Source organism: Cyprinus carpio, chromosome B12, assembly GCF_018340385.1.
Source record: "Cyprinus carpio isolate SPL01 chromosome B12, ASM1834038v1, whole genome shotgun sequence".
In the NCBI taxonomy this organism is placed as follows: domain Eukaryota; kingdom Metazoa; phylum Chordata; class Actinopteri; order Cypriniformes; family Cyprinidae; genus Cyprinus; species Cyprinus carpio.
In genome coordinates, this window is record NC_056608.1 from 9,373,969 (window position 1) to 9,400,947 (window position 26,979).

At 36.0% G+C, this 26,979-nt stretch overlaps 1 protein-coding gene across 1 annotated transcript in view; it reads left to right on the top strand.

The window, feature by feature from the left end:
* The first annotated feature begins 687 nt into the window (after positions 1–687).
* LOC109062073 (mediator of RNA polymerase II transcription subunit 1-like) overlaps positions 688–26,979 on the top strand; it is a 192,377-nt gene continuing 166,085 nt past the window's right edge. The window contains 1 exon segment of the mRNA XM_042735243.1: positions 688–1,044. Coding sequence (XP_042591177.1) covers positions 951–1,044 — 94 coding nt within the window. The 5' untranslated portion in view covers positions 688–950.

The following is a 26,979-nucleotide window of genomic DNA, read 5'->3' on the forward strand; positions in this document are numbered from 1 at the left end:
TTTTTAATAATAAACAAAACATTAGTGGTAGAAACAGGAGGGAACAAGTCATTATAACAAGGATGAGACTTGGACACACAGGACTGAATGCATCAATATTTATTACTGGAGTACATGAGAATGGTTTATGTGAGTATTGTGGGGGAAAAGAAACAGTACAGCATGTAATATACGATTGTAAAAAGTATGACGAAGAAAGAAAGGAATTAATAACATTCTTTAATAAAAAGGGTAAGGTAAATAAGGATTTGGGGTACTTGTTAGAATATGAGTTTTATAAAAATAGAGTAGGAAAGGCTACTAATAAAATACATTTATAGTACAGGGTTGAGCAAGAGGTTTTAAAATCAAATAGGGATGCTGTAGCCTGATCTGGATTTTAGGGAACCATGGGAAGCATTCTGGAGGAGCTGGAGAGGCAGCGCCAGATGGGACCCTGGAATGTGGGAATCTGGTATAGGGAAGAGTTTCAAATTTATGAAGGATTATAATTATTATTGTTATTTTTATTTATTTATTAACCCCCCCCCCCCTTTTTTTTTTATATGTTCACATGTCATTTTTAAGGTAATAGCTAAAATGACTGCACAACAGCAACGTAGGCTACTGTAGGTGGCACTATTGTCATGAGCCAAAAAACTAAAGAAGAAGAAGAAGAAGAAGAAGAAGAAGAAGAAGAAGAAGAAATCATATGACACCAACACAGTAGGTGGCGATATGCACACAGGAAGCGGTTGCGCCAAAAACCGAGGAAGAAGATGATGTCATTACATTCTTGATCAATGTTCTCCATTGCTGTTCAGAGTTTTCCACCGGTTTCAGTGCGCTTTGTTGGCTGTCTATATTAAAGGGGACCAAACTATTTTAACACGACGGAGCTCTGATGTAGTGTTGAGGACGTCTTTCTGCTTTACTGTTATCGGGTCAACTCTTGTGGTCGAGTTCTGAAGATGGCGACGGTCCGGAGCAGCAGCCCAGATGTAGACTCATCCCACAGCAGCACTGCCGCGGTCTCCGAGCTGCTCCGAGCGGAGGATGGATCCGGTACGGCAAACACAATTAACTTAAAACACTCAATTTGCCTGTGTAGTCCATTACGGATTGTGCACGGGAGACAAAATCCTGCTGAGTTAGCTATGAAAGTACCATTGTGCCTTTTTGAGACACGGGCCATTACTGATCTATTTACTGTATTATATTATGTAAATGCCATGGCAAGCATACGAATATAGAAATCATGAAGTACAAATGTACACTACAATATGGCTATTTGTATGATTTAAATAGCGTTTAGCAGTATTCGTGTGCATCATTCGCTTGTTTTAAGTCAGCGGTTGTGCTAGACGAAAGTACACGATACAGAGTTTCGAATCCGCAAATGAAAGATTTATGCCTTGTCTAAATCCCCACACTTGTGGTCTTTGCACTTGACTACTTATATGACGTATTTCCTGTTTTTAGCCCAAGTATTCAAGTGAGTATGAAGACCACAAGTGTCCCAGATAGCCCAATACGTCTGCAAGATGTCTGTTTAACCCTTTAAGCCATGAGGGCATTTTTGCCTCACTGTAGTTTTTTTCTGAGTGACACACAAAAAAATAATGACTCCTAACTTGAAGACTTTAGCAATGAGAGTTGGTTGGCATCATTTGTTAGAAAACTTTCTGTACTTTCAGGGGGGAAAAATCATTTAGACATTCTTCTGCTGAGAATTTTTTTTAGAATTTTCTTTTGATATTCCCCTGCATGTTAGGTGTATCTGCTTAAAATTCTGTGGTGATGGCATAAAGTTACACTGTTTTGGAGCAAAATAGGCCTTTTTGTTTAGCTCTTGACTCCCTGAAGGCATTTTAAAAGCTGTTGCTGCAATAAATATGGGCTTATCGGTTTCCACTAAAAAAGCTAAAATATGTATCAGCAAAACTGCATACATTTAATTTGTAATAATTGAAATTCTATTTGGTGAGTGTAAAAGAATGAGATCATCTAAAATATCTGAGAACTACAGTACAGGTCAAAAGTTTGGAAACATTACTATTTTTAATGTTTTTGAAAGAAGTCTCTTCTGCTCATCAAGCCTGCATTTATTTGATCAAAAATACAGAAAAAAAAAAACAGTAATATTGTAAATATTATTACAACTTAAAATAATAGTTTTCTATTTTAATATACTTTTAAAAAAAATAATTTATTCCTGTGATGCAAAGCTGAATTTTCAGCATCATTACTCCAGCCTTCAGTGTCACATGTAACATCCAGTCTATCACATGATCATTTAGAAATCATTCTAATATTCTGTCTAATATATTTGATGAATAAAAGGTTAAAAAAGGTTTATTTAAAAAAAAAAAAAAAAAATCTAATAATAAATATTCTAATAATATATTTTCTTTACTATCACTTTTTATCAATTTAACACATCCTTGCTGAATAAAAGTATTGATTTTATTTAAAAAAAAAGAAAAAAAAAAAATTACTGACCCCAAATTACTGACCAGTAGTGTACAGTTGTGGCCAAAAGTTTTGAGAATTACATAAATATTGGAAATTGGAAAAGTTGCTGCTTAAGTTTTTATAATAGCAATTTGCATATACTCCAGAATGTTAAGAAGAGTGATCAGATGAATTGCATAGTACTTCTTTGCCATTAAAAAATTAACTTAATCCCAAAAAAACCTTTCCACTGCATTTCATTGCTGTCATTAAAGGACCTGCTGAGATCATCATTTCAGTAATCATCTTGTTAACTCAGGTGAGAATGTTGACGAGCACAAGGCTGGAGATCATTATGTCAGGCTGATTGGGTTAGAATGGCAGACTTGACATGTTAAAAGGAGGGTGATGCTTGAAATCCTTGTTCTTCCATTGTTAACCATGGTGACCTGCAAAGAAACACGTGCAGCCATCATTGCGTTGCATAAAAATGGCTTCATAGGCAAGGATATTGTGGCTACTAAGATTTGCACCTAAATCTACAATTTATAGGTTCATCAAGAACTTCAAGGAAAGAGATTCAATTCTTGTAAAGAAGGCTTCAGGGCGTCCAAGAAAGTCGGAGTGCCACCAGTGCAGAGCTTGCTCAGGAATGGCAGCAGGCAGGTGTGAGCGCATCTGCACGCACAGGGAGGCCAAGACTTTTGGAAGATGGCCTGGTGTCAAGAAGGGCAGCAAAGAAGCCACTTCTCTCCAAAAAAAACATCAGGGACAGATTGATCTTCTGCAGAAAGTATAGTGAATGGACTGCTGAGGACTGGGGCAAAGTCATATTCTCCGATGAAGCCCCTTTCCGATTGTTTGGGGCATCTGGAAAAAGGCTTGTCCGGAGAAGAAAAGGTGAGCGCTACCATCAGTCCTGTGTCATGCCAACAGTAAAGCATCCTGACACCATTCATGTGTGGGGTTGCTTCTCATCCAAGGGAGTGGGCTCACTCACAATTCTGCCCCAAAAACACAGCCATGAATAAAGAATGGTTCCAAAACACCCTACAACAGCAAATTCTTCCAACAATCCAACAACAGTTTGGTGAAGAACAATGCATTTTCCAGCACGATGGAGCACCGTGCCATAAGGCAAAAGTGATAACTGAGTGGCTCGGGGACCAGAATGTTGAAATTTTGGGTCCATGGCCTGGAAACTCCCCAGATCTTAATCCCATTGAGAACTTGTGGTCCATCCTCAAAAGGCGGGTGGACAGACAAAAACCCACTAATTCTGACAAACTCCAAGAAGTTATTATGAAAGAATGGGTTGCTATCAGTCAGGATTTGGCCCAGAAGTTGATTGAGAGCATGCCCAGTCGAATTGCAGAGGTCCTGAAAAAGAAGGGCCAACACTGCAAATACTGACTCTTTGCATAAATGTCATGTAATTGTCGATAAAAGCCTTTGAAACGTATGAAGTGCTTGTAATTATATTTCAGTACATCACAGAAACAACTGAAACAAAGATTTAAAAGCAGTTTAGCAGCAAACTTTTTGAAAACTAATATTTATGTAATTCTCAAAACTTTTGGCCACGACTGTATATTGTTATTACAAAATATTTTTTTTTTAATTAAACATAGCTTCTTTTTTTTTTTTTTTTTTTTTTTCTTTTTCTTTTTTATTCATCAAAGTATCCTAAAAAAGTATCACATGTTCTGAAAAAATATTAAGCAGCAGAACGGTTTCCAACTTTGATAATGAATCATCATATCAGAATGATTTCTAAAGAATCATGTGATAATGATCCTAAAAATTCAGCTTTGCATCACAGAAATAAATGATAATTTAAAGTATAATAAATTTAAAAACACTTATTTTAAATGGTAATAATATATCACAATATTACATTTTTTTTTCATTTTTGATCAAATAAATGCAGGCTTGATGAGCAGAAGAAACTTCTTTCAAAAACATTAAAAATAGTAATGTTTCCAAACTTTTGACATGTACTGTATTTGAAACCATTTTGTTTTTATGGATATTTTCGTATATTTATTCTAAAACATAACAAGGATACTATTTCCCTACTGTCTCTGTGTTAAACATGGTGTCACGTGCATGGGAATTCGCATGGAAATCATATGCAGATGAGGTTATGCATAGTAAAACTAGGCGTTGTAAGCTCCATATTTGGTGATTTCGGGGAGGAGATGAGGTGGAAATGCACGTATGCACAATCTTCCACTGACTGGAATTTATAAAGAGATTTTTGCGCAGGTTCTGGCGTGCGCATGGTTTTATAAATCTGAAAACTTTTGGGTGTACGCAAAATCTAGCTTTTGTGCCTACGTAAAATTTTAGGATGAAATCTACGGAGAGTTTTATAAATGAGACCCCTGGAGAATTGCCAGTACATAGAAGAGAAGGTATTGATTGTACCTTACCAATTCGAGTCTGAGTCTGATGATGAAACGGTTGAACTGGCTGATCGACAAGAGACTAATTCGATAGCACGACTGGAGCAGGACGTTTCTTAGTGGTAAGTGTCAAGTGTTGACAAGTTTGGTAATTATAAGATGTATTAAAAACAAATTTATTATCACAGCGTAGGATACAGCGTCTTCTAGACATGATGTTAACCACACAGTAATGTTACTGTTTGTGGGCAGGCAAGTTGGCGACATAGAACGTGGGCAGACGTTATACAAATGTGTTACTTTGTAACATATAGAGCCCTAACAGAATAAGATTTGAATTCCTGATGACTCGTTTAGGCGATTGCGAGCCGAGTTTTTTTTTTTTTTCTTTTTTCTTTTTGATAGAAATAACATTATTTATTGTGCACTGTCGGCTTCACAACTTTGCTGATAGTTTATGTTCACATACAGCTACATGACACACTGCATGAAAGGTAGTATTCGAAAAGGCATAATGGGGCACTTTAAAATCATACCTTATTATTTTTAAAAAGTTATATAAAAGATAAAATAGACAAATATTCTAGGTTTTACATTCTGCTTGCCAAGTGTTCAATAGAGCTCTCCAACTGATTTATTCAATTCATAGGTTTAGGTATTATTTACACACGAAAGATGCAATGGATTGATTTTGGACTCATTTCAATCGTGAGAATCTGCTGTAAATAATGATATGCCATTTTCCACGATCAGAGCATGTTTCATGAAATGACAAGCATAAAATAACCACGATAAAGTTATAACATGCACATTTGGAGTTTTATGTGTTATAACACAAAGCCAAATATCTTTAGATCTAAATGATAGATAATGGTAAGATTGGGCTCATTTTAATTGGGAGAAATTTTTGAAAATAAGTGCCATTTTCTATGATATATGGATATTTCATGTAGTTACAAGCGAAATCGCCACATGACAGCTACGTTAGATTATTATTTTTTTTTTTGCTAAACTACATGCCACCTGTGCAGTTTTATGTGTGTTATACATCTGGCATGTTTTATGAAGTTACATACAAAATGATGACAGTCGCTTGATCAGGAAAGCATCTGCTGTGTACAAACATTTGACAGATGTCTGTAAGATGTCATATATTCTAAATCATAAACATCTTAAAGACATCTAATAAATGTCTATTTGACATCTGATAGGAAATGTCCAATAGACGTATTGCAGATGAGCAAACACTCTTAAAAAATACGTTTTGCAGATGTAAATGCAGACATCAAATAGACGTCTCTGTGATGAACGCGTGCTATCGGGTGTGTCGAACTTTTCATTACCTCAAAGGACTCACTTATTATAGTGTTGTAAAAATACAAGTGTTTACATAGCTTTAATTTTATTTTAAATAATCTACTTTGCATTTTAAAATCAACTTCTAAATGTCTGTTCATTGGTCCCTATAAGATGACACAATTTAAAGGATTAGTTCACTTTCAAATTAAAATTTCCTGATAATTTACTCACCCCCATGTCATACAAGATGTTTACATCTTTATTTTGTCAGTCAAAAATAAATTAAGGTTTTTGATGAAAACATTCCAGGATTATTCTCCTTATAGTGGACTTCAGTGGCTACCAAACGGTTGAAGGTCAAAATTACAGTTTCAGTGCAGCTTCAGAGGGCTCTACACGATACCAGATGAGAAATAAGGGTCTTATCTAGTGCAACGATTGGTCATTTTCTAAAAGAAAATTTGTATATGCTTTATAAACACAAATGCTCACCCTTGCACTGCTCTGGGATGGGGTGTCCATGACTTCATGTAATATGTAATCACGTTGAAAAGCTCACGCATGATGTAGGCGGAAGTACCAACTTACCAAAGCACCTACCAAGTTGAACGTGCAAAGACGAAGTCAAACGCCGTTTACGAAAAAAGTTTTTTTTTATTTTTTTTTTTTTTTTTTTTTTTTGCTTGACTGCAAGATCAGAATTAATATGCTGCCTATGGCGAGGTTTTTTTTTTTTTTTTTTTTTAATTTTGGCAGTGGAATATGGTAAAATAATTAAAATAGTTATTAATAAATAAATAATGAATTACTAGTAATTACATAATTACCAAACTAAAATTACATGCTCAGTTTTTTTTGCATTATTTTTCTTATATTGTAAAAAGATTAAATATAAACCTAAGTCTGAAATGACCCAAATTGCATAAAAATCTATTCAAAATTATACTAAAATAAAGTATTTTATGTATGTAAACCATCAATTGAATATAAAACACAAAAAACTGTCAATCTGAGACATATCTATAATGGAAAACACTCTGTAGTGGTCGGACCACATGATATTTTCAAATTCAGTCAAAATTTATAAGCTCAGAATTAGCCACCTAAACAAAACAAGATGGCTTTCCACAAAAGGTCACTATGAAAATTATTTGGCTAGGACGATATGCTAATCTGCCGATTCAATACTATCATGATACTTGTGTGACGATTCAATATTGCAATAACTGAGTATTGCGATTATATAACTATTGCGATTTGATATTACAATTGTGATTTTTGTTTGCTTATTAAAGACTAGACAATGGAAAATGCTTGATCATACCCTTAAAGGGACTGTATATGATGAGTCATATTAACAAAAACAATGCATCACATCTTTCTGAAATTTTATTTCAGGAGCATACACATACTGTATACAGTGTATATTTTAAAGTACCTTGAACCATGAAACTTTCAAGTACCAGAACCCTGAACTTGCACATGAATACAATAGCACATTTCATACAACAATCGGTCTGCATGGTGCTGCTTCAAGTCGAGCACACCTATACATTTCGCTCTCTGTTGGAATAAAAGTGGTAACTTCTCAGCACCACCTCTTAGTAAAAGTAAAATAAATAAAAATAAATAGATTCTGAGATAAACCAATCGATTTTTAAATTGTTTTAAAGAGCAGGTCATATGGTATTTTTAAGTGTCCTAATATTGTGTTCGAGTCCTCTACAACAGGTTTAAATGCATCTAAGGTCAGAAAACATTGTAATTTTTTTTTTAAATATACATTTGATATTAAAGTAATTTGCCAATGATTTCAGAACAATTCGTTCCAAGCAAGTTTGGAGCAAAACCCTCACTTCCATAAGCCTACTCTGCTCTGATTGGTCAGCTGGCCAAACCTGTTGTGATTGGCACAGAGAGGAGTCCTTGAGCCAGTTAGTCAGCGCTACCATTGACAAAGCACCTTTACATAAAACAGTAATATAGTGCTCCAATCCGTTCTTATAATATTGACATAAAATACAAAAACACTTATGCAAGTGAATCATGCCCACAGCTAAAGTTTAGCTGCTAAACTGTGAACACTTGGTGAATACGTTAGCCGATTGCTAACGTGACTAACTGATGAAACAATACAGTTTGTAAACCAAAATATGTCTACTGTAATGTTTGAAAAACGACAGATAAAAGACGCTCTGTCTTAACTTTAAATCAGAACGCAGAACAGTATCACAGACGCAGCAACCTAACACTCGCTCGTCTCTCCCGCATTAACCTTATAACTGCCGGTGCAGCACAATAAATAGCATTTTCACAATGATTATAAAGTCTGTGTGCTACACTACATTCTTTAATTATTAAACGAAGTAATAAGAACAACATCAGTATACAATAATCTATGCATTCTTAGGAAATAGTGGGTTCACAACGAATTATCAGAACTACTTCAGTATGACAGTATTGTGCTTTACCTGGAAACCCTTAAGCTGTACTAGGTATACATCACATATTAGCACAAAAACGTTTTTTGAGCACTCAATTGAAAATGTGCACAACGTATCAATCGTACTTACAGGTTGTGGTTCGGAGAGCTTGTTAGTCCAAATTAAGAAGAGTAGAAGCCAACGAAGATAAAAGCCAAGATTAGAGAATCAGTCCTTGGTAAAAAAAAAACATGCACACAATAAAAGGTTTGAATTGTATTTCTGTGGTATCCTTGAACACAGCGTCTTCTTAAAGGGATACTCCATCCCAGAATGAATATTTTGTCATTTAATAGGCCTAATAAAAGTAACTTCATAATAATAATAATAAGCCTAATAAAAATAAGAATGTAACAGGCCTACATTAATTGGAAATGCAAATATCTTAGTATTGCCAACAATTTATGTTTTTGACAATATCTTTGGCTATCGTCAATACAAGATTATCATCTTTCGACGCACCCCAGCAAGGGGAGGTTATCGCAGGACATCATATTTCACACACTTTGAGCTGTTTTAATTTCCAAATATAATAGGATTAGTCCAACGAATTGAATCGTTTGGTTTGTAATGCGCACCAAACCGAAAGCCTCGTACCGAACGGTTCAATACGAATGTGTGTATCGTCAGGGTTGGGGAGTAACGAAATACATCTAACAGTCTTACATATTTAAAATACAAAATATGAGTAACTATATTTAGTTATAACTACATTTCAAATAGGTGGTAATCAAATTACAGTTACATCCAAAAAGTATTTTAGATTACCAAAGTGATTACTTTGAGTTTTAATGGAATTTCTATACCAATAAGGCAACTGATTCTCCGTTGAGAAAAAAAAAAAACGAAAAAAAAAAAAAACACCTCCTTTAGCAACTTGTCGTGAGAGTGCATACATGCTCATTATCATGACACAACAGAAAGCCATTCACATAAAGCATTTCTCTCCTGGAAATACAAAGACTATTATACTTATAAATCATTCATAACATCTCAGCGCAATGCAATGTCTACCTGCAACAAAACTTCAATCAGCATGAAGGATTCATCGTCTAATCTGAGAAACCATCTTGAGGGAAGTTGTTCTTGATCTTGGAAAATTTTATCCGGTAACTCGTTTTTCTATTTTCTCATATTTTGAGTATTGGATGGTTATTACGTTTACAACAAATTCTCCTGGAATTCACACTTTGTATTCAGTTAACAGACCCATACGAATCATGCTTGAAATAAGTTTATGAAGTCAAACGATAGCTTTGTGTGCTTTACAGATGAACTTGAAGTCTTCATTCATTCTAAATGTTCAAGAATAGATTTTCTTTGGCGCAGTAATGCGAGTTCATGATCCGATTCGTGAACAGATGATTCTTTTGATTCAGTCTTTTAAATTAATCATATATTTTGTTTAACAAAACCAGTGTGAATGGTTCACATTAAACTGGATAGATTTGGGTAGTGTTTCTCAAAAGCATCGTTAGCGAACTGTGGTTGTTAAATTACATTTAACTATAATGACATTGTTACTTGCGACCGTAGTTTCTTTGGGAAACATCCCTGTCAGTTTTGACTCAGCAATTCTTTTGTGCCGATCGCTTCTCCATAGAGAGGATTATCAGTGAAGTAATCACTTAAAGTTTGGTCCATTCATTTAACAAATCTATTGTATAACTTGGAGAACTGTGCCAGTTGTTTTGGCCACTTTTATTATGTGTTTGGTGTGTGTGGATTCGTTTTGAAGCTTGGAATGCAGCATGAAACAGCATGGAATCCCATTCATTGTATTCAAATTGAATTTATATTGATTGGTAGATTTAAATGAAAACATTTTTTTTGTTGTTGTTGTTCATAGAAATGCTGTGGAAATCTGATGTTGTTAAAAAAAAAATGCAAGGAAAATGCAAATCTTATGACTGGTAGATGTCAATTTTATTTAGAGTTGTCTGATGTTGTTAAAAAAAAAATGCAAGGAAGTGCGATTGCATGCAAGAATGCTATTAAATTATTGCAATATAAAAGTATATTTAAAAAAACTTTAAAGTTGGGTGAAATTAATCGCGAAATTAATTAGTGTGCCATTAATTAGGTGTCATATATATATTAGGGCTATGCGATTAGTCGAATACGATAGTCATGCACATCTCGTCAGTAAAGCCGGTACTGTGATTAGTAGTACATCTCCATCACGTGCTTTCAGATGGAGAAGCATTTACTCCACAGAGTGTTCAATGACAAGCTACGCAATATCACGTTCATAATCGTGGATGATTCGCCTGGACCTTGGAAAGTTAAATATTGTCAAAAACAAAATGGACCGAATGAAGATCAACATCCTGGGTATAAGCGAACTCCACTGGATAGGAAGGGGCTATTTTTAATCAGGGGACCACACCATCTAACACTCAGGAAATAACACCATTAATGGTGTGGCCTTCATTATCAGCAAGAAAGTCAGCAGATCAGTTGAAAGTTATTGAACAATTAACGACTGGCTGATCGCCATTAAACATGACCATTTTGCAGGTTTATGCCCCAACAGCTTCAACATCAGCAACAGACGTAGCCATCATTGAAGAATTCTGTGCTGAAGTTCAAAAAGCTATGGACCAGACACCAAAAAAAGGACATTATTAACGTTATTGGAGATTTCAACGCCAAAGTGGGAAGCCATGGCGAACCCCACGTTATGGGCAGCTGTGACTTGGGTGAGCGGAACAAGCCGGAGATTGTTTAGTCCAATTTTGTCATGACAACCAGCTATGGATTACTGACACTGGCTTTAAGCAACCAAAACGGCATCTCTACACCTGGCTTGCACCAGATGGGATACATCGGAACCAGATTGACTACATCTTATGCAGTCAGAAACGGAAAAGTGCTTTTCTCATTGCAAAAACGTTCCTTGAAGCCGAATGACTTATCATCAGCTACTGGTAATGAAAGCCAAGCTCAGGTTGGACAGGATCAAATAGGACCTCACCACAACAAGTAATATAATTATGAAAAACAGTAAACAAGTTTCACCCAAATTTAATTTGTCTTTTAATTAATGGAATTTAAACACATTTTATTTTTTTTGTTAAATAAAGGGGATTTGCTATTAAAATCAAAACATGGAAGAAATATTGTGTGATTTATTTCTTTAAAAAATAAAGTTTTATAAATTTTTTCAACAGTAGTAGCAGTATCACATACATTCTACTAAATAATAGTAATTTTTCTAGCACAATGCCTTTATGTAAAAATTAACTTTTATTTTGACGGGTTCCTTACACTCCCCCGCCCCCATATAGATGCAAGTTCATTTTCTGCCAGCAGGAGGCGCTTTAAGAGCGGGAGAGATACAGGATTCTCCGGTGACGGCTGCAAAGCAGCGCTGAGCTCACAAACGCTGCCTTATCAAGCATTACATGCAAAATTTAATGAAAATGAAATGGAACATTTTCTAAATACAGTCGGGTTCCTTCTGAAATACAGTGATATAAAAACACCCGCATCGGTTTTTGATTTTGAAACGTGCAGTGTTCATGTTTATTCAGTGAAGTCAAAGCCTTTTGGAAAATCTATTTGTGGCGGTCAGTTTTGATATTGTGGTGGCCGCCACAAATAAATCAATGTGTGGGAAACCCTGGGTTGCCATGAATACCTTTAAATTGATACAGGTTTTACTCAGATGAAATGGTAAAATGCTTGTGAAGTGACTCAGAACAGTTCTGGTGATGTTGTTTATGTATTTATGTCCTCAATGAGACGTGGGATGATTAAATTGATGATATTTTTGCGAATTTAAGTCTATGTAGTAAACAAACCCGCACGTCTCTGCCATTCATTCATTCATTCATTCACACAGAGACGCGCAGAACATGCAAGTTTCATATTTCAACCAACTTTTGCGGCTTAACATTTACAGCTACTGGTCCATATGGAGATTTGATTAATTTATGCTAACTTTGACCAATTCCGTGACTGTCCATATTAAAATATAAGTTTCATTTTCATGACTGGATTTTGAGATTCCGTCAGCGTTTTCGGCTTCGCGGAAATCATAGCGCTGTATGCGTCAAGAACCAGGTTGACCGGGCACTCGGTAACACCGGTACAGAAACCTGGTACCGTGACATTTTAATTTTTGTAGTACCGACTTGGTACCGAAGTACCGGGTCTTTTGACAACACTATTCTGTACGCTATTTAACTGAAGAACAGATTCGACATACTCCCCATCAAAGAACAACAGCCAGATGAACTGTAGAATGATATCGCAACCACTATCATTGAAATCGCATGAAAGCATGTTCCATATGCGAAAACCACTAAGCGGAACAATTGGCTGGCAGAAGAAACCATAAAAATAGCCGAAACAAGGAGGCAGGCCAAGGCGGGAGGAGATAGAGATGAGACCAGACAGCTAAATGCGGAATTTCAATGTGCGGACAGTTAACAATCCGTTAAGAACAGGTGGAAAGAGTACACAGAGGATCTGTATGCAAATCAAAGCCAACAAGTACAACCCTTATAATGATGTTGAACCTGATGTCCTGGAGGAAGTAGTTGTATGGGCACTCAGACAACTGCCGAACAAGAAAGCCCAAGGAATCAATAGAATTCCATCAGATGCTGAAAGCAGTGCCGATCCCAGTATTTACTACACTGTGCCAAGCCATCTGGAAAGGCTGTAAATGGCCAAAAGACTGGAAGAGGTTGGTGTTCATCCCGATTCCAAAAAAAGGAGACTCAAGCAACTGTTCCATTTACCCCACCATCGCCCTGAAATCACATGCCAGCAAGGTCTTATTGAAGATCATCCAACACCGGCTGGGGAAATTTATGGAAGCGGAACTACGCGACACTTATGCAGGCTTTAGGAAGGGAAGAGGTCACGATCACATTGCCAGTCTCAGATGGATCATGGTGACATGCAGAGAGTACCAGAAGGACATCTATATGTGCTTCATCGATTACAGCAATGCTTTTGAGTGTGTAGAACACAACAAGCTGTGGACCGCACTGGAAGAACAAGGCATCCCAGTGCATTTGATCATGCTGATATGATCATTATACACCGACCAGGTGGCAACTGTCTACACAGTAGGGGTGTGACGAGATCCGATGTGTCTCGCGAGATCTGACTGGTCTCACGAGAAGGTGACGATATTGTCGTGTAGACCTTTCAGATATATTTGCATTAAACTGAATTTGAATTAATTAACCAAAAGTAGGTCATTACACTTAAATCAAATCATGATATGGACAAGTATCTGTAAATATATACAGCCGCAAAAGTCGATTTAAATATTAATCCTGCATGTTTTGCCTGTCTCTGTTAATGAATTGAGCAGAGGTGCAGATTACACACACACACAATTAATGTTTTATGCCTTTATTTGATAACCAAAAAAATTTAAATGCACAACACAGAATTTCTGAGGAAAAAAAAAAATCACAAGGCTACTTTAAGAAAAAAATAAAATGAATAAATAAAGTGGTGTTATGCGTTCAGATAGTTACATGCTAAAACACAGAATTTGGTAACAATAAAAAAAATTAATAATATGGTGAGAAAAATTAAACATTTCGTAGGGCATTAAACATATATATATTTTAAATTTCGTAGTTTGGTAACAATAAAAAAAATTTATACTATTAAAAAAGGAGTTGAGAAAAATTAAATGGATATATATATATATATATATATATATATATATATATATATATATATATATATATATATATATATATATATATATATATATATATTAAAGTGGAAATCCATTTACTAAATAAACTTGACTGATTGCTACTTTAAAGGGATATTATTCGTATTGTTTGTTAATTATTTTTATGTATACTATATAATTTTGTGCAATTACTTGCCTGTCAGTTGAGTTTGTGTCAAAACCTTTTGCAGTGTTTACATGTTGTTTATACCTGCATAAAATTTATTAAAATAGATGTTTAATTTCAAAGTACAATTTGATTTCAAAATGCACCTACATTGTTTTGCATTTTGTGTTTTTCAGTTGAATAAAAGACAAATTTTCCCTATATATTTCATCATTGAGGATTTCTTTAAAAAAGTTTAAAAATCTTGTCTCGTCTTGTTCTCGTGAACCCAGTCTTGTGTCTCGTCTCGTCTCGTGGGATAAGTGTCTCGTCACACCCCTACTACACAGTATAAGGTAATACAGATTGGTTCAAAATTGGCAAAGGTGTATAACAGAGCTCCACCTTATCACCTTTTCTATTCAACTTGTACGTGGAAATCATCATGAGAAAGCTCGACCTCGATGAGTCAATCATTGGAGTAAAAATTGGTGACCGGAACATCAACAATCTAAGATACGCAGATGGCACCACTCTGCTCATGGAAAGTGTCAGGGATCTGGAAGATCTGATTCGCAGAGTGAAGGAGGAAAGTGAACGGATGGGCCTGTATTTGAATGTCAAGAAAACCAAGGAAATCAAATTAGTCAAAGAATTTATCTTCCTTGGATCAATGATTGAGCAGGATGGAGGCTGCACATCTGAAATCAAGCAGAGGATTGCACTGGGTCGCGGCACAATGGCGAACATGTCCAAGATCTGGAAAAACAAAGATATTAGCCTCTCCACGAAGTGCAGAATCGTCCAGGCCATCGTGTTCCCCATCACCACATATGGTTGTGAAAGCTGGACAATGAGAATCGCTGACAAAAGACGGATTGATTGCAAATTCCTTGGACGGCGATAAAAACCAATGCAGAAATCCTAAATGCCCATGTGGAACACAGATTAGTCCTGTCACTTTAAGAAGTTACTCCTAATGTCAACTTGTTAGTTGTATAAAAGACACCTGTCCACACAATCCGTATCTTCCATTCCAACCTCTTCCACCACTCTGGGCAAGACCAAAGAGCTGTCAAAGGATGTCAGAGACAAGATTGTAGATCTGCATAAGGGTGGAATGTGCTACAAGACCATCATCAAGAAGCTTGTTGAGAAGGAGTCAACTGTTGGTGCGATTATTCGGCAGTGGTGGAAAGAGAAATGAAAATTTGTACTTAAGTACAAGTACTGTTACATTGCTGAAATAATACTTAATTACAAGTAAAAGTACTGGTGTCAAAACAGTACTTAAGTAAAAGTACAAAATACTCTTCTTAAAAACAACTCTGAGTACTAGTTACTAGTTACTTTTTAGCTGGCAATATTTAATAAATGACCAAAAAATATTCATTCATATCAAAGATCAGTGTGGATAATAGCTACTTTGAACAAAACCTACTTTTATCTTATTGACAAAGTATGTGAATTAGTGATCATGATACAGGAAATTCTAACTTCAATACCTTGAAAAATATCAATATTAATGTACCCGAGAACTGGAAGTTGCAACAGAGTTCATTGTGATGTAGTTCCAAATGAAAGGGAATATTGAATAAAGGGTGTGGTTTTATTATGGTGCACCTCCACTCCACCTCTTGCTCAGAGTAAATTCACGGTTGGATAGGAGCGGTTAAGAATATCTGCTGAATATCTGTGATCACGGAGACTGTAGTGTGCACGGCAAATTTTTAAATGCTTAGCTTAAATATGTAATATTAATTAAATAGTGCTCAAAAATGGCAGCTGAGATAGAATTCTCAAGTGAAATGTGTAGAGGCATGGACACGGAAACAGTAGTCCTTATATGTAGCCCTCATAAATAAATCGCGATTCTTCTAACGCTTCTAATGGATTCACAAGTTTCGAAATCAATGTTCTAAAGCAGCGGTTCTAAATACTGTTCCTCATGTCCCCCCCTGCTCTTTATCTCTCTCTCTCTCTCTCTCTCTCTCTCTCTCTCTCTCTCTCTCTCAACATGGTCAAGCAAGAATGCCAATCCAAAGCAGAAACAAATATATTTTTTTTCTCCGGTGTATTGACTTGCACAGTTTAAGTGTTTACCACAAGACTAGTAATGTGCACTAAAAGAGTAAGTAGGATTTTTGATTTCATGACTTTAATAATTTTCAATACCACTGGCAAAACTATACTGTACACTGCAATATAGATATTTTAATATCTCAATTTTTTTTCTCCATCCTTTTTTTTTGTCCAGGCAATCATTATTTCATGCTTTAAATGGTTTAATCCAAGTCTTCCAAAAAGACAAGTTTGCTTTATATGATAAACAGATTTTAACTTAGGCTTTTTTTAGTTTACATACATATAAACATTGATCAATTACCATTACAAAGGTCTCAATCTTAAACATTTGCTCATTCTGTGTATTTGTGTCTTTAAAATAGGGAAACTTTGTTATATTGAAATGTAATTTAATTTAATTTAAAAAAAAAAAAAAAAAACACAGTTGGTAATAAAATAAAAATGATAAAACAAATGACCTCAATTCAGTTTATGACAACACTGAATTTTTATAGGCAGTGTTTTAAGATCCATATATGTTGTTTGTTTAGATAAATGGAACATCAGATTTTCAGATCGGTTTTTAAATTAGAGTGAACTGCAAAAAACAAATACTTCAAAAAGTGTGAAGTGGCGCTACACAATGCATCCGCCACCTGCATGCAAAACCAGAGCGGATCAGTCTCCCGCACAGCGCTGCGCTTGTGCCACAATGTAAAATAATAAGTCGCTTCATCCATTCAGATGTGACACAGAATTATTGTTATGGTTGTGTGACATTAAAGGTTCTATAGTGATGCTGGCTGAAAACACGATAATGTAAACTGCATGAAGAGGTAAACTGAAAAAACGCCAACCCTTGTCAATTCAGCACCATAGTAATTTACCAAGGTTTTACTTCTTGTGACCACCATCTTACTAATAGGCCTACTAATTATAAGCAAGTATAATGTGCAAGCAACTTTTCTCTTTAGATGATTAGTTCTAATTAATTTTAATAGAAGTAAAATGTTGATTCAGTAAGAGCCTGATTAAAGATAAATATCAGTGTCTTATAAAAATTAGGTGTGTATTATTTACACATTAAATTTCTTAAAGGGATAGTTCACCCAAAAATGAAAATAACCATTTACTCAACATCATGTCATTACATACCTGTATGAATTTCTTTCTACCGTGGAACATAAAAAAATAATATAATTTGAGAAATTCAAGACATTGTCCATACAGTAGAAATCAAGAGTATAAGCAAAATGGTTTGGTAACATTCTACAAAATATCTTCTTTTGTATTCCAAAGAAAGTAAGTCATACAGATTTGCAATCACATGAGGGTGAGGAAATGGATGACAGAATCTATCTTAGTAGGTCTAAATTTTTTGCATTCTAGCTCAAAAACATTGCTTTACTGTCAAGTGCATTTCTATCTGACAAAAATACAATCCAGCAAAACATTCATGGGGGAACTCATGGGCTGGATATGTTCAGGGCCGAATTTGAACCCCAGTCCAGCCCTGCCTATATGCTGCAAAATCAACTTGCAGGAAGTAGAATTCCCTTCCTAAATAATACAATCAGTGTATAAAAGCATAAAATAAAACATTAAATTCAGATGAACATAAAAAAAAAAAAAAAAAAAAATTCAGATATCTGTGAAGCACATTTCACAATGAGTATAATTCCAAAGAAACATGCTGAAATCATATAGAACTGTAATAGCCTAATGTGTCGACAGGTGGGCTGGAACAACCTGGAAGTCATGCTGTAGACCACTTGAAAAATAATCCGTTGACCAATTTTAGAGTGCACTGTATTGATATTACTATATTAATTACTAATAAACCAACAACAATAAAATGTTTTTTTTTTTTTTTTGGTGATGAGACGGGGGGCGACTGGGCAATAGTAAACTACTTTTTTCTTTAGGACTACACCATTGGATTGCACACAGTCTGCGCACAAGTAATATTGAAGTTAGAGGACAGGCAGTTCATTTGTGTATGTTAGGCTTATTAGAGAGCTTGTGTCCAATTTTCTGCGATTACATGACCATGTTCTCATGTTACAACAAAAAGCACATTTGCCTCAGCATGATTAAAATTATGTGGAATACCTGCAATCCCGCGCAGACATTTAGACTTTGTCATTGACAGGAGGCGGATGCGTGTCAACCTCACTGTCGGAGAGAGAGAGACGCAGCTTGTATTGGTGTATATTCGGTAGATACTGTGGAAAATGGTTAATGGGACCCTGTCAGATATTTCAGTAGCGGTATCAAAATATGGATATTTATGATAACACTACCATGTAGTTTGTTTCTCCAAACTTTGAGTCCATAAATTACACTGAGCTCCCTCACTGTCTGATCGGCTCTTTACCTGCTGCAGCGTGGGCAGCAGCGGCGCTTTTCCCGGTTCAGATCTCAGGGCTGTTATTGGTCCCTTTACGATCAGATATTTTTATTGACTACTGAAGTGCTGTCAAAGGTTTGAATATCAATTCAAATTGTGGGCGTACTCAGTAACGAACTATGATCTAAAAGTAACGAAGTAGATTATTTTGCTTAATTTGTACTTAAGTACAAGTAAAAGTACAGCTTTAAAAATATACTCAAAAAAGTACAAGTACAAGAAAAACTACTTAATTACAGTAACGTAAGTAGTTGTAAATCCGTTACCCCACAACTGGTCTTCCTCCATAAGAATCTGGTCATTCCAGAGCTATGAATGTTTAGTACAACTTGATTGCTCACAAGTTAGTGTGTTGCATTTTGTCACTGTGTTCTACAGTACAGTACATAAGCTGAAGCTACAGTAAGTTGTTCAAAAATGTTCATTTTGTCTTCTTAATGATTAAATTTGACAATTTTCTTCTAGAAAGACAAGGTGTTCAGGTTGAGAAAAAAACTTTCTTTACCTTGACATGTTTCGACTGCAACCTGCAGTCTTCCTCGACCTGAACACGTTGTCTTCCTAGAAGAAAATTGTCCAATTTCTACAGTATGTTGGTTCTGATCTACTTCCTAAAGGAAATAAGCCTTTCATTTATTTGTTATTGTTTAGTTCAACTTGATGAGTCACAACACAATTTGATGTATTCATTTCTGTGTTCTACAGAACATAAGCTACATACATATAATTCTTAAGTTATAACTACACGACACAGAAAGTGCTTTGAGTTGTTGTTACTCAATAAAAGAGTTAAGTAATTCAGTAGCTGACTTTTTTTTAATACTGCAATCACTTTGTAGTGTATTTTCGCTTACTGTTGTGAAATGGAAAATCAATAATCGCTAATCGAGAATCGTTAATAATCGAAAATCGACTGTAATCGAATCGGGACTTCAATAATCGTAATCGGATCGAATCGGGAAATCAGACAGATTAACCACCCCTAGTATATATCAAATTATTTAATGTAAAGGCTGATTTATATTTCTGCGTCAGACCTACGCCATAGCCTACGCATAGACGCACACCCTACGCCGTAGCCTGATGTGCACCTCTCCAAAAATCTAACAGCGCGTCAATTCTACACAAACTGCAAGTGCTTTGATTGGTCTGCTAGAACCCCTTCCTCCGTATGTAGTTGAGTTTGGTGTGTGTTTATTATGTGCACTTCAATATATTTTAATGTTACATCTTCTTATATAAAATAAAACAAAGCAAAGAACAAGAGTCTTATCATTTATTAAACTACATTACATTATACATCAGTAGTTGTCTGCAACAAACAATGTTGATCTGCCATGGTACAAGTCCTTGTGGAGATTGAAAGAATGCGATATCTTCTCCTGTTCTGTTGTTGTCTCCTTTTTGTAGTTTTAAATAATGATTTAATGATTTGATATTTATTTGCCAGCATCACTGCTATAATGCTTCTCGGACGAGCTGCTTCTTCGGCTTTTGTCGTGGTACTGCGGGTAAGCAACATGCCCGTGGACACTGCAGACTAGCGGTTTGCATGTGTATTGCACGTCGACGCAGATAACAACGCAGAAGTATAAATGAAAACTGACACATAGCCTACGGCGTAAAGGCTATGCCGTAGATCTGACGCAGTATAAATCAGCCTTAAGTGTCATGTTTGTGATTCCTTTTTTTTTTTTTTTTTTTTTTTTTTATGATTCTGTTTTTTTTTTTCTTTAAATCAAAACATACTCATGATTTTATGGCATCAGTTACTGCTTTATTTAATCAGAAACACAGTGTAAATATTATTTGTGTATTTTGCTTTCATTTTATTAGAAATAGGCCAACAGCGCCCCCTATGGAATTAAAACTCCTTACCGAACAGGCATTAGGACCCGGGGGAGGCTGCTGCTGCTGCACGTGATATTACTGATTACTCTATAATACACCAAACACATCATTCTGTACGTGCATTCTCAGTTTAAATGCAGTGATCCAATCACCATTCAGGCAAAACTTTGCTTCAAGAATGAACCACAATGCTGACGTGACCTTATTGCTCTGTTGACGTGATCTAATCGCTAGCACACCCTGAGGACATGTGAATTAATATATTCCTCTTATCGGCAAGACATATTGGAATAATTTTTCATATCGGGCTCATGCTGATATTTACATTTAAAGCCATTATCGGCCGATTCCAATATTGGTCCCATAATATCGTGCATCCCTAGACTGAAATCCTGCAGCACCCACAAGGTCCCACTGCTCAATAAGGCACTTGTACAGGCTCATTTAAAGTTCACCAATGAACATCTAAATGATTCAGAGAAGGCTTGGGAGAAAGTGCTGTGGTCAGATGAGACCAAAATTGAGATCTTTGGCATTAACTCGACTCGCCATGTTTGGAGGGAAATAAATGCTAACTATGACCCAAGAACACCATCCCTACAGTCAAGCACGGAGGTGAAAACAATTATGCTTTGGGGCTGTTTTTCTGCTAAGGGTAGAGGACGCCTTTACCGTATTGAGGGGCAAATAGACGGGCCATGTACTGTAAAATCTTGAACAAGAACCTCCTTCCATCAGCCAGAACACTGAAGATGTGTCATGGATAAGTCTTCAAGGATTACAATGACCCAAAACATACCACCAAGGCAACAAAGGAGTTGCTCAAGAAGAAGCACACAAGGTCATGGAGTGGCCTAGCCAGTCTCCAAACCTCAATCCTATAGAAAATCTGTGGAGGGAGCTGAAACTTCGAGTTTCAAAACAACAGCCAAGAAACCTTAAAGGTGCCATGTGTCATGTCTGGCAAAAAAATCAAGTCATACTCCACATTCCATACCAGATGGGGGCAGTATGCCTCAATAAAGTGAATTGGTCTACTCTAGAGTAACAAACGAGAAACGGCATAGTCTCTATGCTCCGCCCCTACCTTCACAACAACTCTAGAGCCATAGCCAAAGCCTAAGAGGACTTTTTGATTTTGAAACATGACATCTTCAAGCTACTCCCCTTCACCTTTACCAGTGAATATGTTCATATTCGTTTTGTTCATATTACATTTTGAGTTGTATATACACATTATTTGAATTAAATTAATTTGACAGACAGCATTCTGTCAACATCATTGGTCAACATCAGACAGCTCATGTTGACCAAGCTAGCGCCAACCAACGTAACCAGAGCTGCCAACTCTCAAGCATTCACCGTGAGACACACGCAATTGACTCTTTTCACACGCTTTCACGCCACACATCAATTTTCTCACGCACAGAAAAACCACGAAACAAAGAGGACATGGAGACCAACAGACTAGACAGAGCAGGTTAGTTATGATATAAAAAAATATCAGATTCTGTCAATTTTATGACGCAATTCAAACAATTCGGCTTTGGCACTTGTAAATGTTACACGGCAGATCCCTAGCGCACGTGAACCGATCATCTCTACTATAGTAAAAAAAACACGAACACTGTTGAAAGATACAGTAGGCTACAAATGACCAAAATGTATTCCTCATACATAATATCGATCAATCAGTGTTTTTTTATCAACGTTAAGAGGTCAATAGGGGATGACAGTGGTCCTTCATACCTAAAAAAATTAACACAGTTCACCACTACAGTAACAAATGTTATGCCTAATGCCGGAACTAGTCTCAGATCCCAAAATCAGCTAGCCAGTCGATCGCCAATGCATAACTTACTTCACCATCACTTTACATAACATCGTCAAAACTGTTGTAGATTAGTTAAAAATGATAAAGTATTCTTAGCTGCACATATACAAGTGAAAATAGGGACAACATCTATTTAGAGTGTTACGTATGCTGCCCGCCTGATGCTAATTTAGCAGCATATATCAAGTTTGATTTTCATTAGCAAAAACTTGACCGCTCTGAATATAGTGAGTGAGTGCGCGTGCGGCCGGGGTGCTCTCTCTCTCTCTCTCTCTCTCGGGTTCATTATCATCGAAGACATTTCAAGCTTCTTAGGTAATGTTACATTTTAGCATCAGCTTGGTAGAGACGGTCTTTGGTAGATAACAGGTGAAAACCGGATCAAATCTGTGGGTAAGTTATAGCTAGCTTATTATCAAACGCAGCTACGGTTAGCCATCGAACAGCCTTCGATACATTTCTATGTTATAACTTCCCGAAAAAAAATACGCAAACATATAAAACAAACTTCTAGCGAAATACTAACAGCATCTTACTTACCAATCCAAAAGAAATGTTGCAAGTTCGGAGTCGAACCTCATTTCTTTCAAGTCCATCAGTTGTCTCCAGCAATGGAAAGCAGTGCCGATGTTTACTCTGGTTCGGCTCCTTTTCTTATCGGATTTGATTTGTGATTCCGAGCGCGGTTGTTTCCCTGTAGCGGGTGGTGGTGGTAGGTGTCTCTTGCCAAGGGCTTCAGCCATCCTTCCGCTCTCTTCCCTGAACTGATATGAAGTAGTGGGCTGTACTTTCCACACGATTGACATCAGGTTCAAGTACGCCCACAAGCCATGCGAGTTATTCGTGTATTGCAGGTTGGCTGGTGGTTATGTTGTCCGCATACCGCCTCCCATGGCCGAAACTGGTATTACGACACCTGTTGGGCCCTGGCTAGTAATGCTAATGCTAATTAAGGTTGATATCTCTGCAGCACTATAACTTGACATTTTTTTAATGACATCATCGCCCTTATTTCTTCTGATTCTTTTGATGCCTGTAGGTCATTTTTTGGATATTTTTACCTCAATTTTTACACATGGCACCTTTAAGGATTTAGAGAGAATCTGTAAAGAGGAGTGGACCAAAATCCCTCCTGAGATGTGTGCAAACCTGGGCCCGTATTTATCAAGCTTCTAAGAATTACTCTCAAGAACGCTGCTAAGAATTGACTGAAGTTTAAAAGAATTCTTGGCTCAGAGCTGTGCTTAAAAGTTAGTTATCAAGCATCTCAGTCGTAATTTAAGCAAAGTGTAAGACTAAACCTTAAGTGTCAGTCTTACAGTTGATTCACAACACTTTGCTGTGCAACAAACAGGTTTTTGGATGACGAAATGTGCATGGACCAATCACTGAATAGATTTCCTTATTTAAGAATATTCTCAGATAAATTCACATTTAATGGTTAAATTCTTAATAGGAGTTAACATTCAACACACATTTGACTATAAAGAATTTTCAAGAGAATACATTATGGTGAGGAAATGAATCGTCAATTTAGGGTTGTGCCAGTAGACGATAGTACCGTGTATCGATGATAGTCAAGAGATATCACCTGTTGCTGATTTCTTTGACAACAGCAAGACGATTATTATTATCAGTCAAAAATATAGGCGCCTATCTTTAGTTATTCAGTGCGGAGAGCTGCTTCAGAAATTTGCTATGGCGCGGCTGGTGAGTAGGGTTCAGCTCCGGTGGCCTTGACAGAGTAGTAACGTGCCGCAAATGTGTGCAGTGTAAATAAGGGGTAAGAGATTTATTCATGATACAGTATAGGTAGCTTCACTGATTATAACGGGAGTGTTTTTAAAGAGCATATAATACTCGCGCTAGACTGAAGTCAGTAATGATGTTAATGTAAATATTCTTTGATAGTTTTCTGTTTGAATAACTGAGGAAATGTAACTATTTGATTAACTGCTCAAGATTAACATTTCAAGAGCATTCTTCCTCTCCTGAAAGATTTGCGCACGTCTGTCTCTTCAGTGGCATCACAAGCCCCTACTGGCAACTCCAAACCACTTGAGAGACCTCTCGAACTGTCTTAAATAACTGGGAGAGTAAGAGTGATTCTTAGCTTTAAGAAATTTGATAACTTGCTTTTATACTTTGAAAGTAGGAATTTAATGAATTCTCAGCACTTAAGACTAAAATGGCACTTTGAGAAGCTTGATAAATATAGGCCCTGGTGACCAACTACAAAAAACGTCTTACCTCTGTGCTTGCCAACAAGGGTTTCTGCAAGGAAGTCATGTTTTGCTTGGGGATCAAATACTTACTTCACTCACTGAAATGCAAATCAATTTCTAACCTTTATATAATGTTTTTTTTTTTTTTTTTTTTGATTTTTTGGTTGGTATTCTTTATCTATACAATAAAATAAACCTACCATAAAAATTACAGAGCCTTCATTTTTGTAAGTGGGCAAACTTACAAAATCAGCGGGATCAAATAAATATTTTCTCCACCTTTAATTTCAACATCAGTTGGAAAAAAATAAATAAAGTATAGGTGTTTATTTTGTATATATGTTGGAGGTTAGAAAGTATATATTTAAAATAACAGAGCTCAATTTTTTTGACCAAAGTACTTCAGAATATAAATTATATATGTGTATATGTGTATATGTGTGTGTGTGTGTGTATACACACACACACACACACATATAAATATATATACACACTCATTATCACCATGTTTGCTCTGACTTTGTCAGATCATTGTGTTGCTCACGTTCATTTGTTTTTCTCATATGTATGCTGCTGTCTCCCTTTTTCCCTCGTTCAAGTTTCATGCCACTGTTTTGTATATTGCACCCATGACGTCTTGACTCTTGTGTTGTTTATTTGTTTGTTTGTTCCTAAAAAACTGTTTAACTACACTCACAAGTGAATCTTAAGTTATTTTGTGTGATAGTTAATTTAGGCGATCACGTGGAGTTTTATGTGGCAATAGGTTAACTTTTAAAGTCAAAATATTTAGCAGGATATTTGTTAATTGAGATTTTGATTTCACCATTCGATTTGATGCGATTCACAATTTTTTTTTTAACAATGAGATTTAAGAAAAATTATAAGTTTTTATTATTACTTGGACAAAATGTTTCACGTTTCTTTGTGAAATTGAAATATAACACTATAATAATATACTAATATAGCACTTGCATATTATTGCTCTTTTGTTGGTTTTGATTGCTTCTATTGTCCTCATTTGTAAGTCGCTTTGGATAAAAGCATCTGCTAAATGACAAAATTTAAATATAAATGTAAATATCAAAACTTAATTGAAATTTTAAAACAAACCCCAAATCAAATAAATAACACAAATAAAAGAAATCTCTTCATATAAACAAAATAAGGCTTTGCCTGTGCTCTTTCCATTTAAAATCAGAGGCAACCACTGCATTTTAATCATGATCCAAAAAAAGATGCTGCATACATGCAACATGAGCAGTGTTTAATCTAAATTAGATTGTATAATTTAAAAATTTGAAGAAAAACAGAATGATTTGACTTCAGTTTTGTGAAACTATACATAAAAATATGGCTACATTCACACTGTCAATTTTTGGGTTTGACAACCCCATTTTCTTTACCAGTGTGAGTCTCGAAATGTCTCATCCACACAACAGCTTACAGTTGTGTTTAGAAACGTTTCATGTGTGTTTTCGGTAACTTACCGTGACAGAGAAGTGAGCTGCGTGTCTGTCATTTGAAATTTTTAGATACCGTCAGTTTTGTGTTCTGCATGCGACTCAAATACTCGATTGGACTCTTGTCGTTTCAGAAATTGATAAGACTCAGCTTTATGTACGTCGCCATCTTTGATTTTACTTTGGTCACTGTCACTGTGGATACTGGTAAGGAATACGGGCTTGACTCCTATTCCACATTCATACAGACTTTGTAAGCTGCTGTGTGAACGAGACATTTAGATACTCACACCTGTAAAGAAAATATGTTTGTCAGTCCCAAAAATAGACAGTGTGAACGTAGCGGCAGATTCACTCGCTGCCAGCAGATGGCGCTTAATCTTTCATTGGTTTCCGCTGTAAACAAAGCAGAGCTGCACTTATGAACTGTAATATGCATTATACAGAGGCAAGATGAAAAGAAAAAATACCATCTAACTTTTCTAAAGACAGTAAGTTCCCCTCAGACATACATTCATATAAACTCCTACCCCTAATTGAATCGCAATTTGTTTAGCATCTCAACCGATTTGAATAGTCACATTTTTTTTAATCGATTTTCAACTGGTAAATTATTCACACAGCAGCAATGAATTATATAATTTATTGATTCTTCCTAATTCCTCTATTTTATCTTTTAAATGTTCCTTA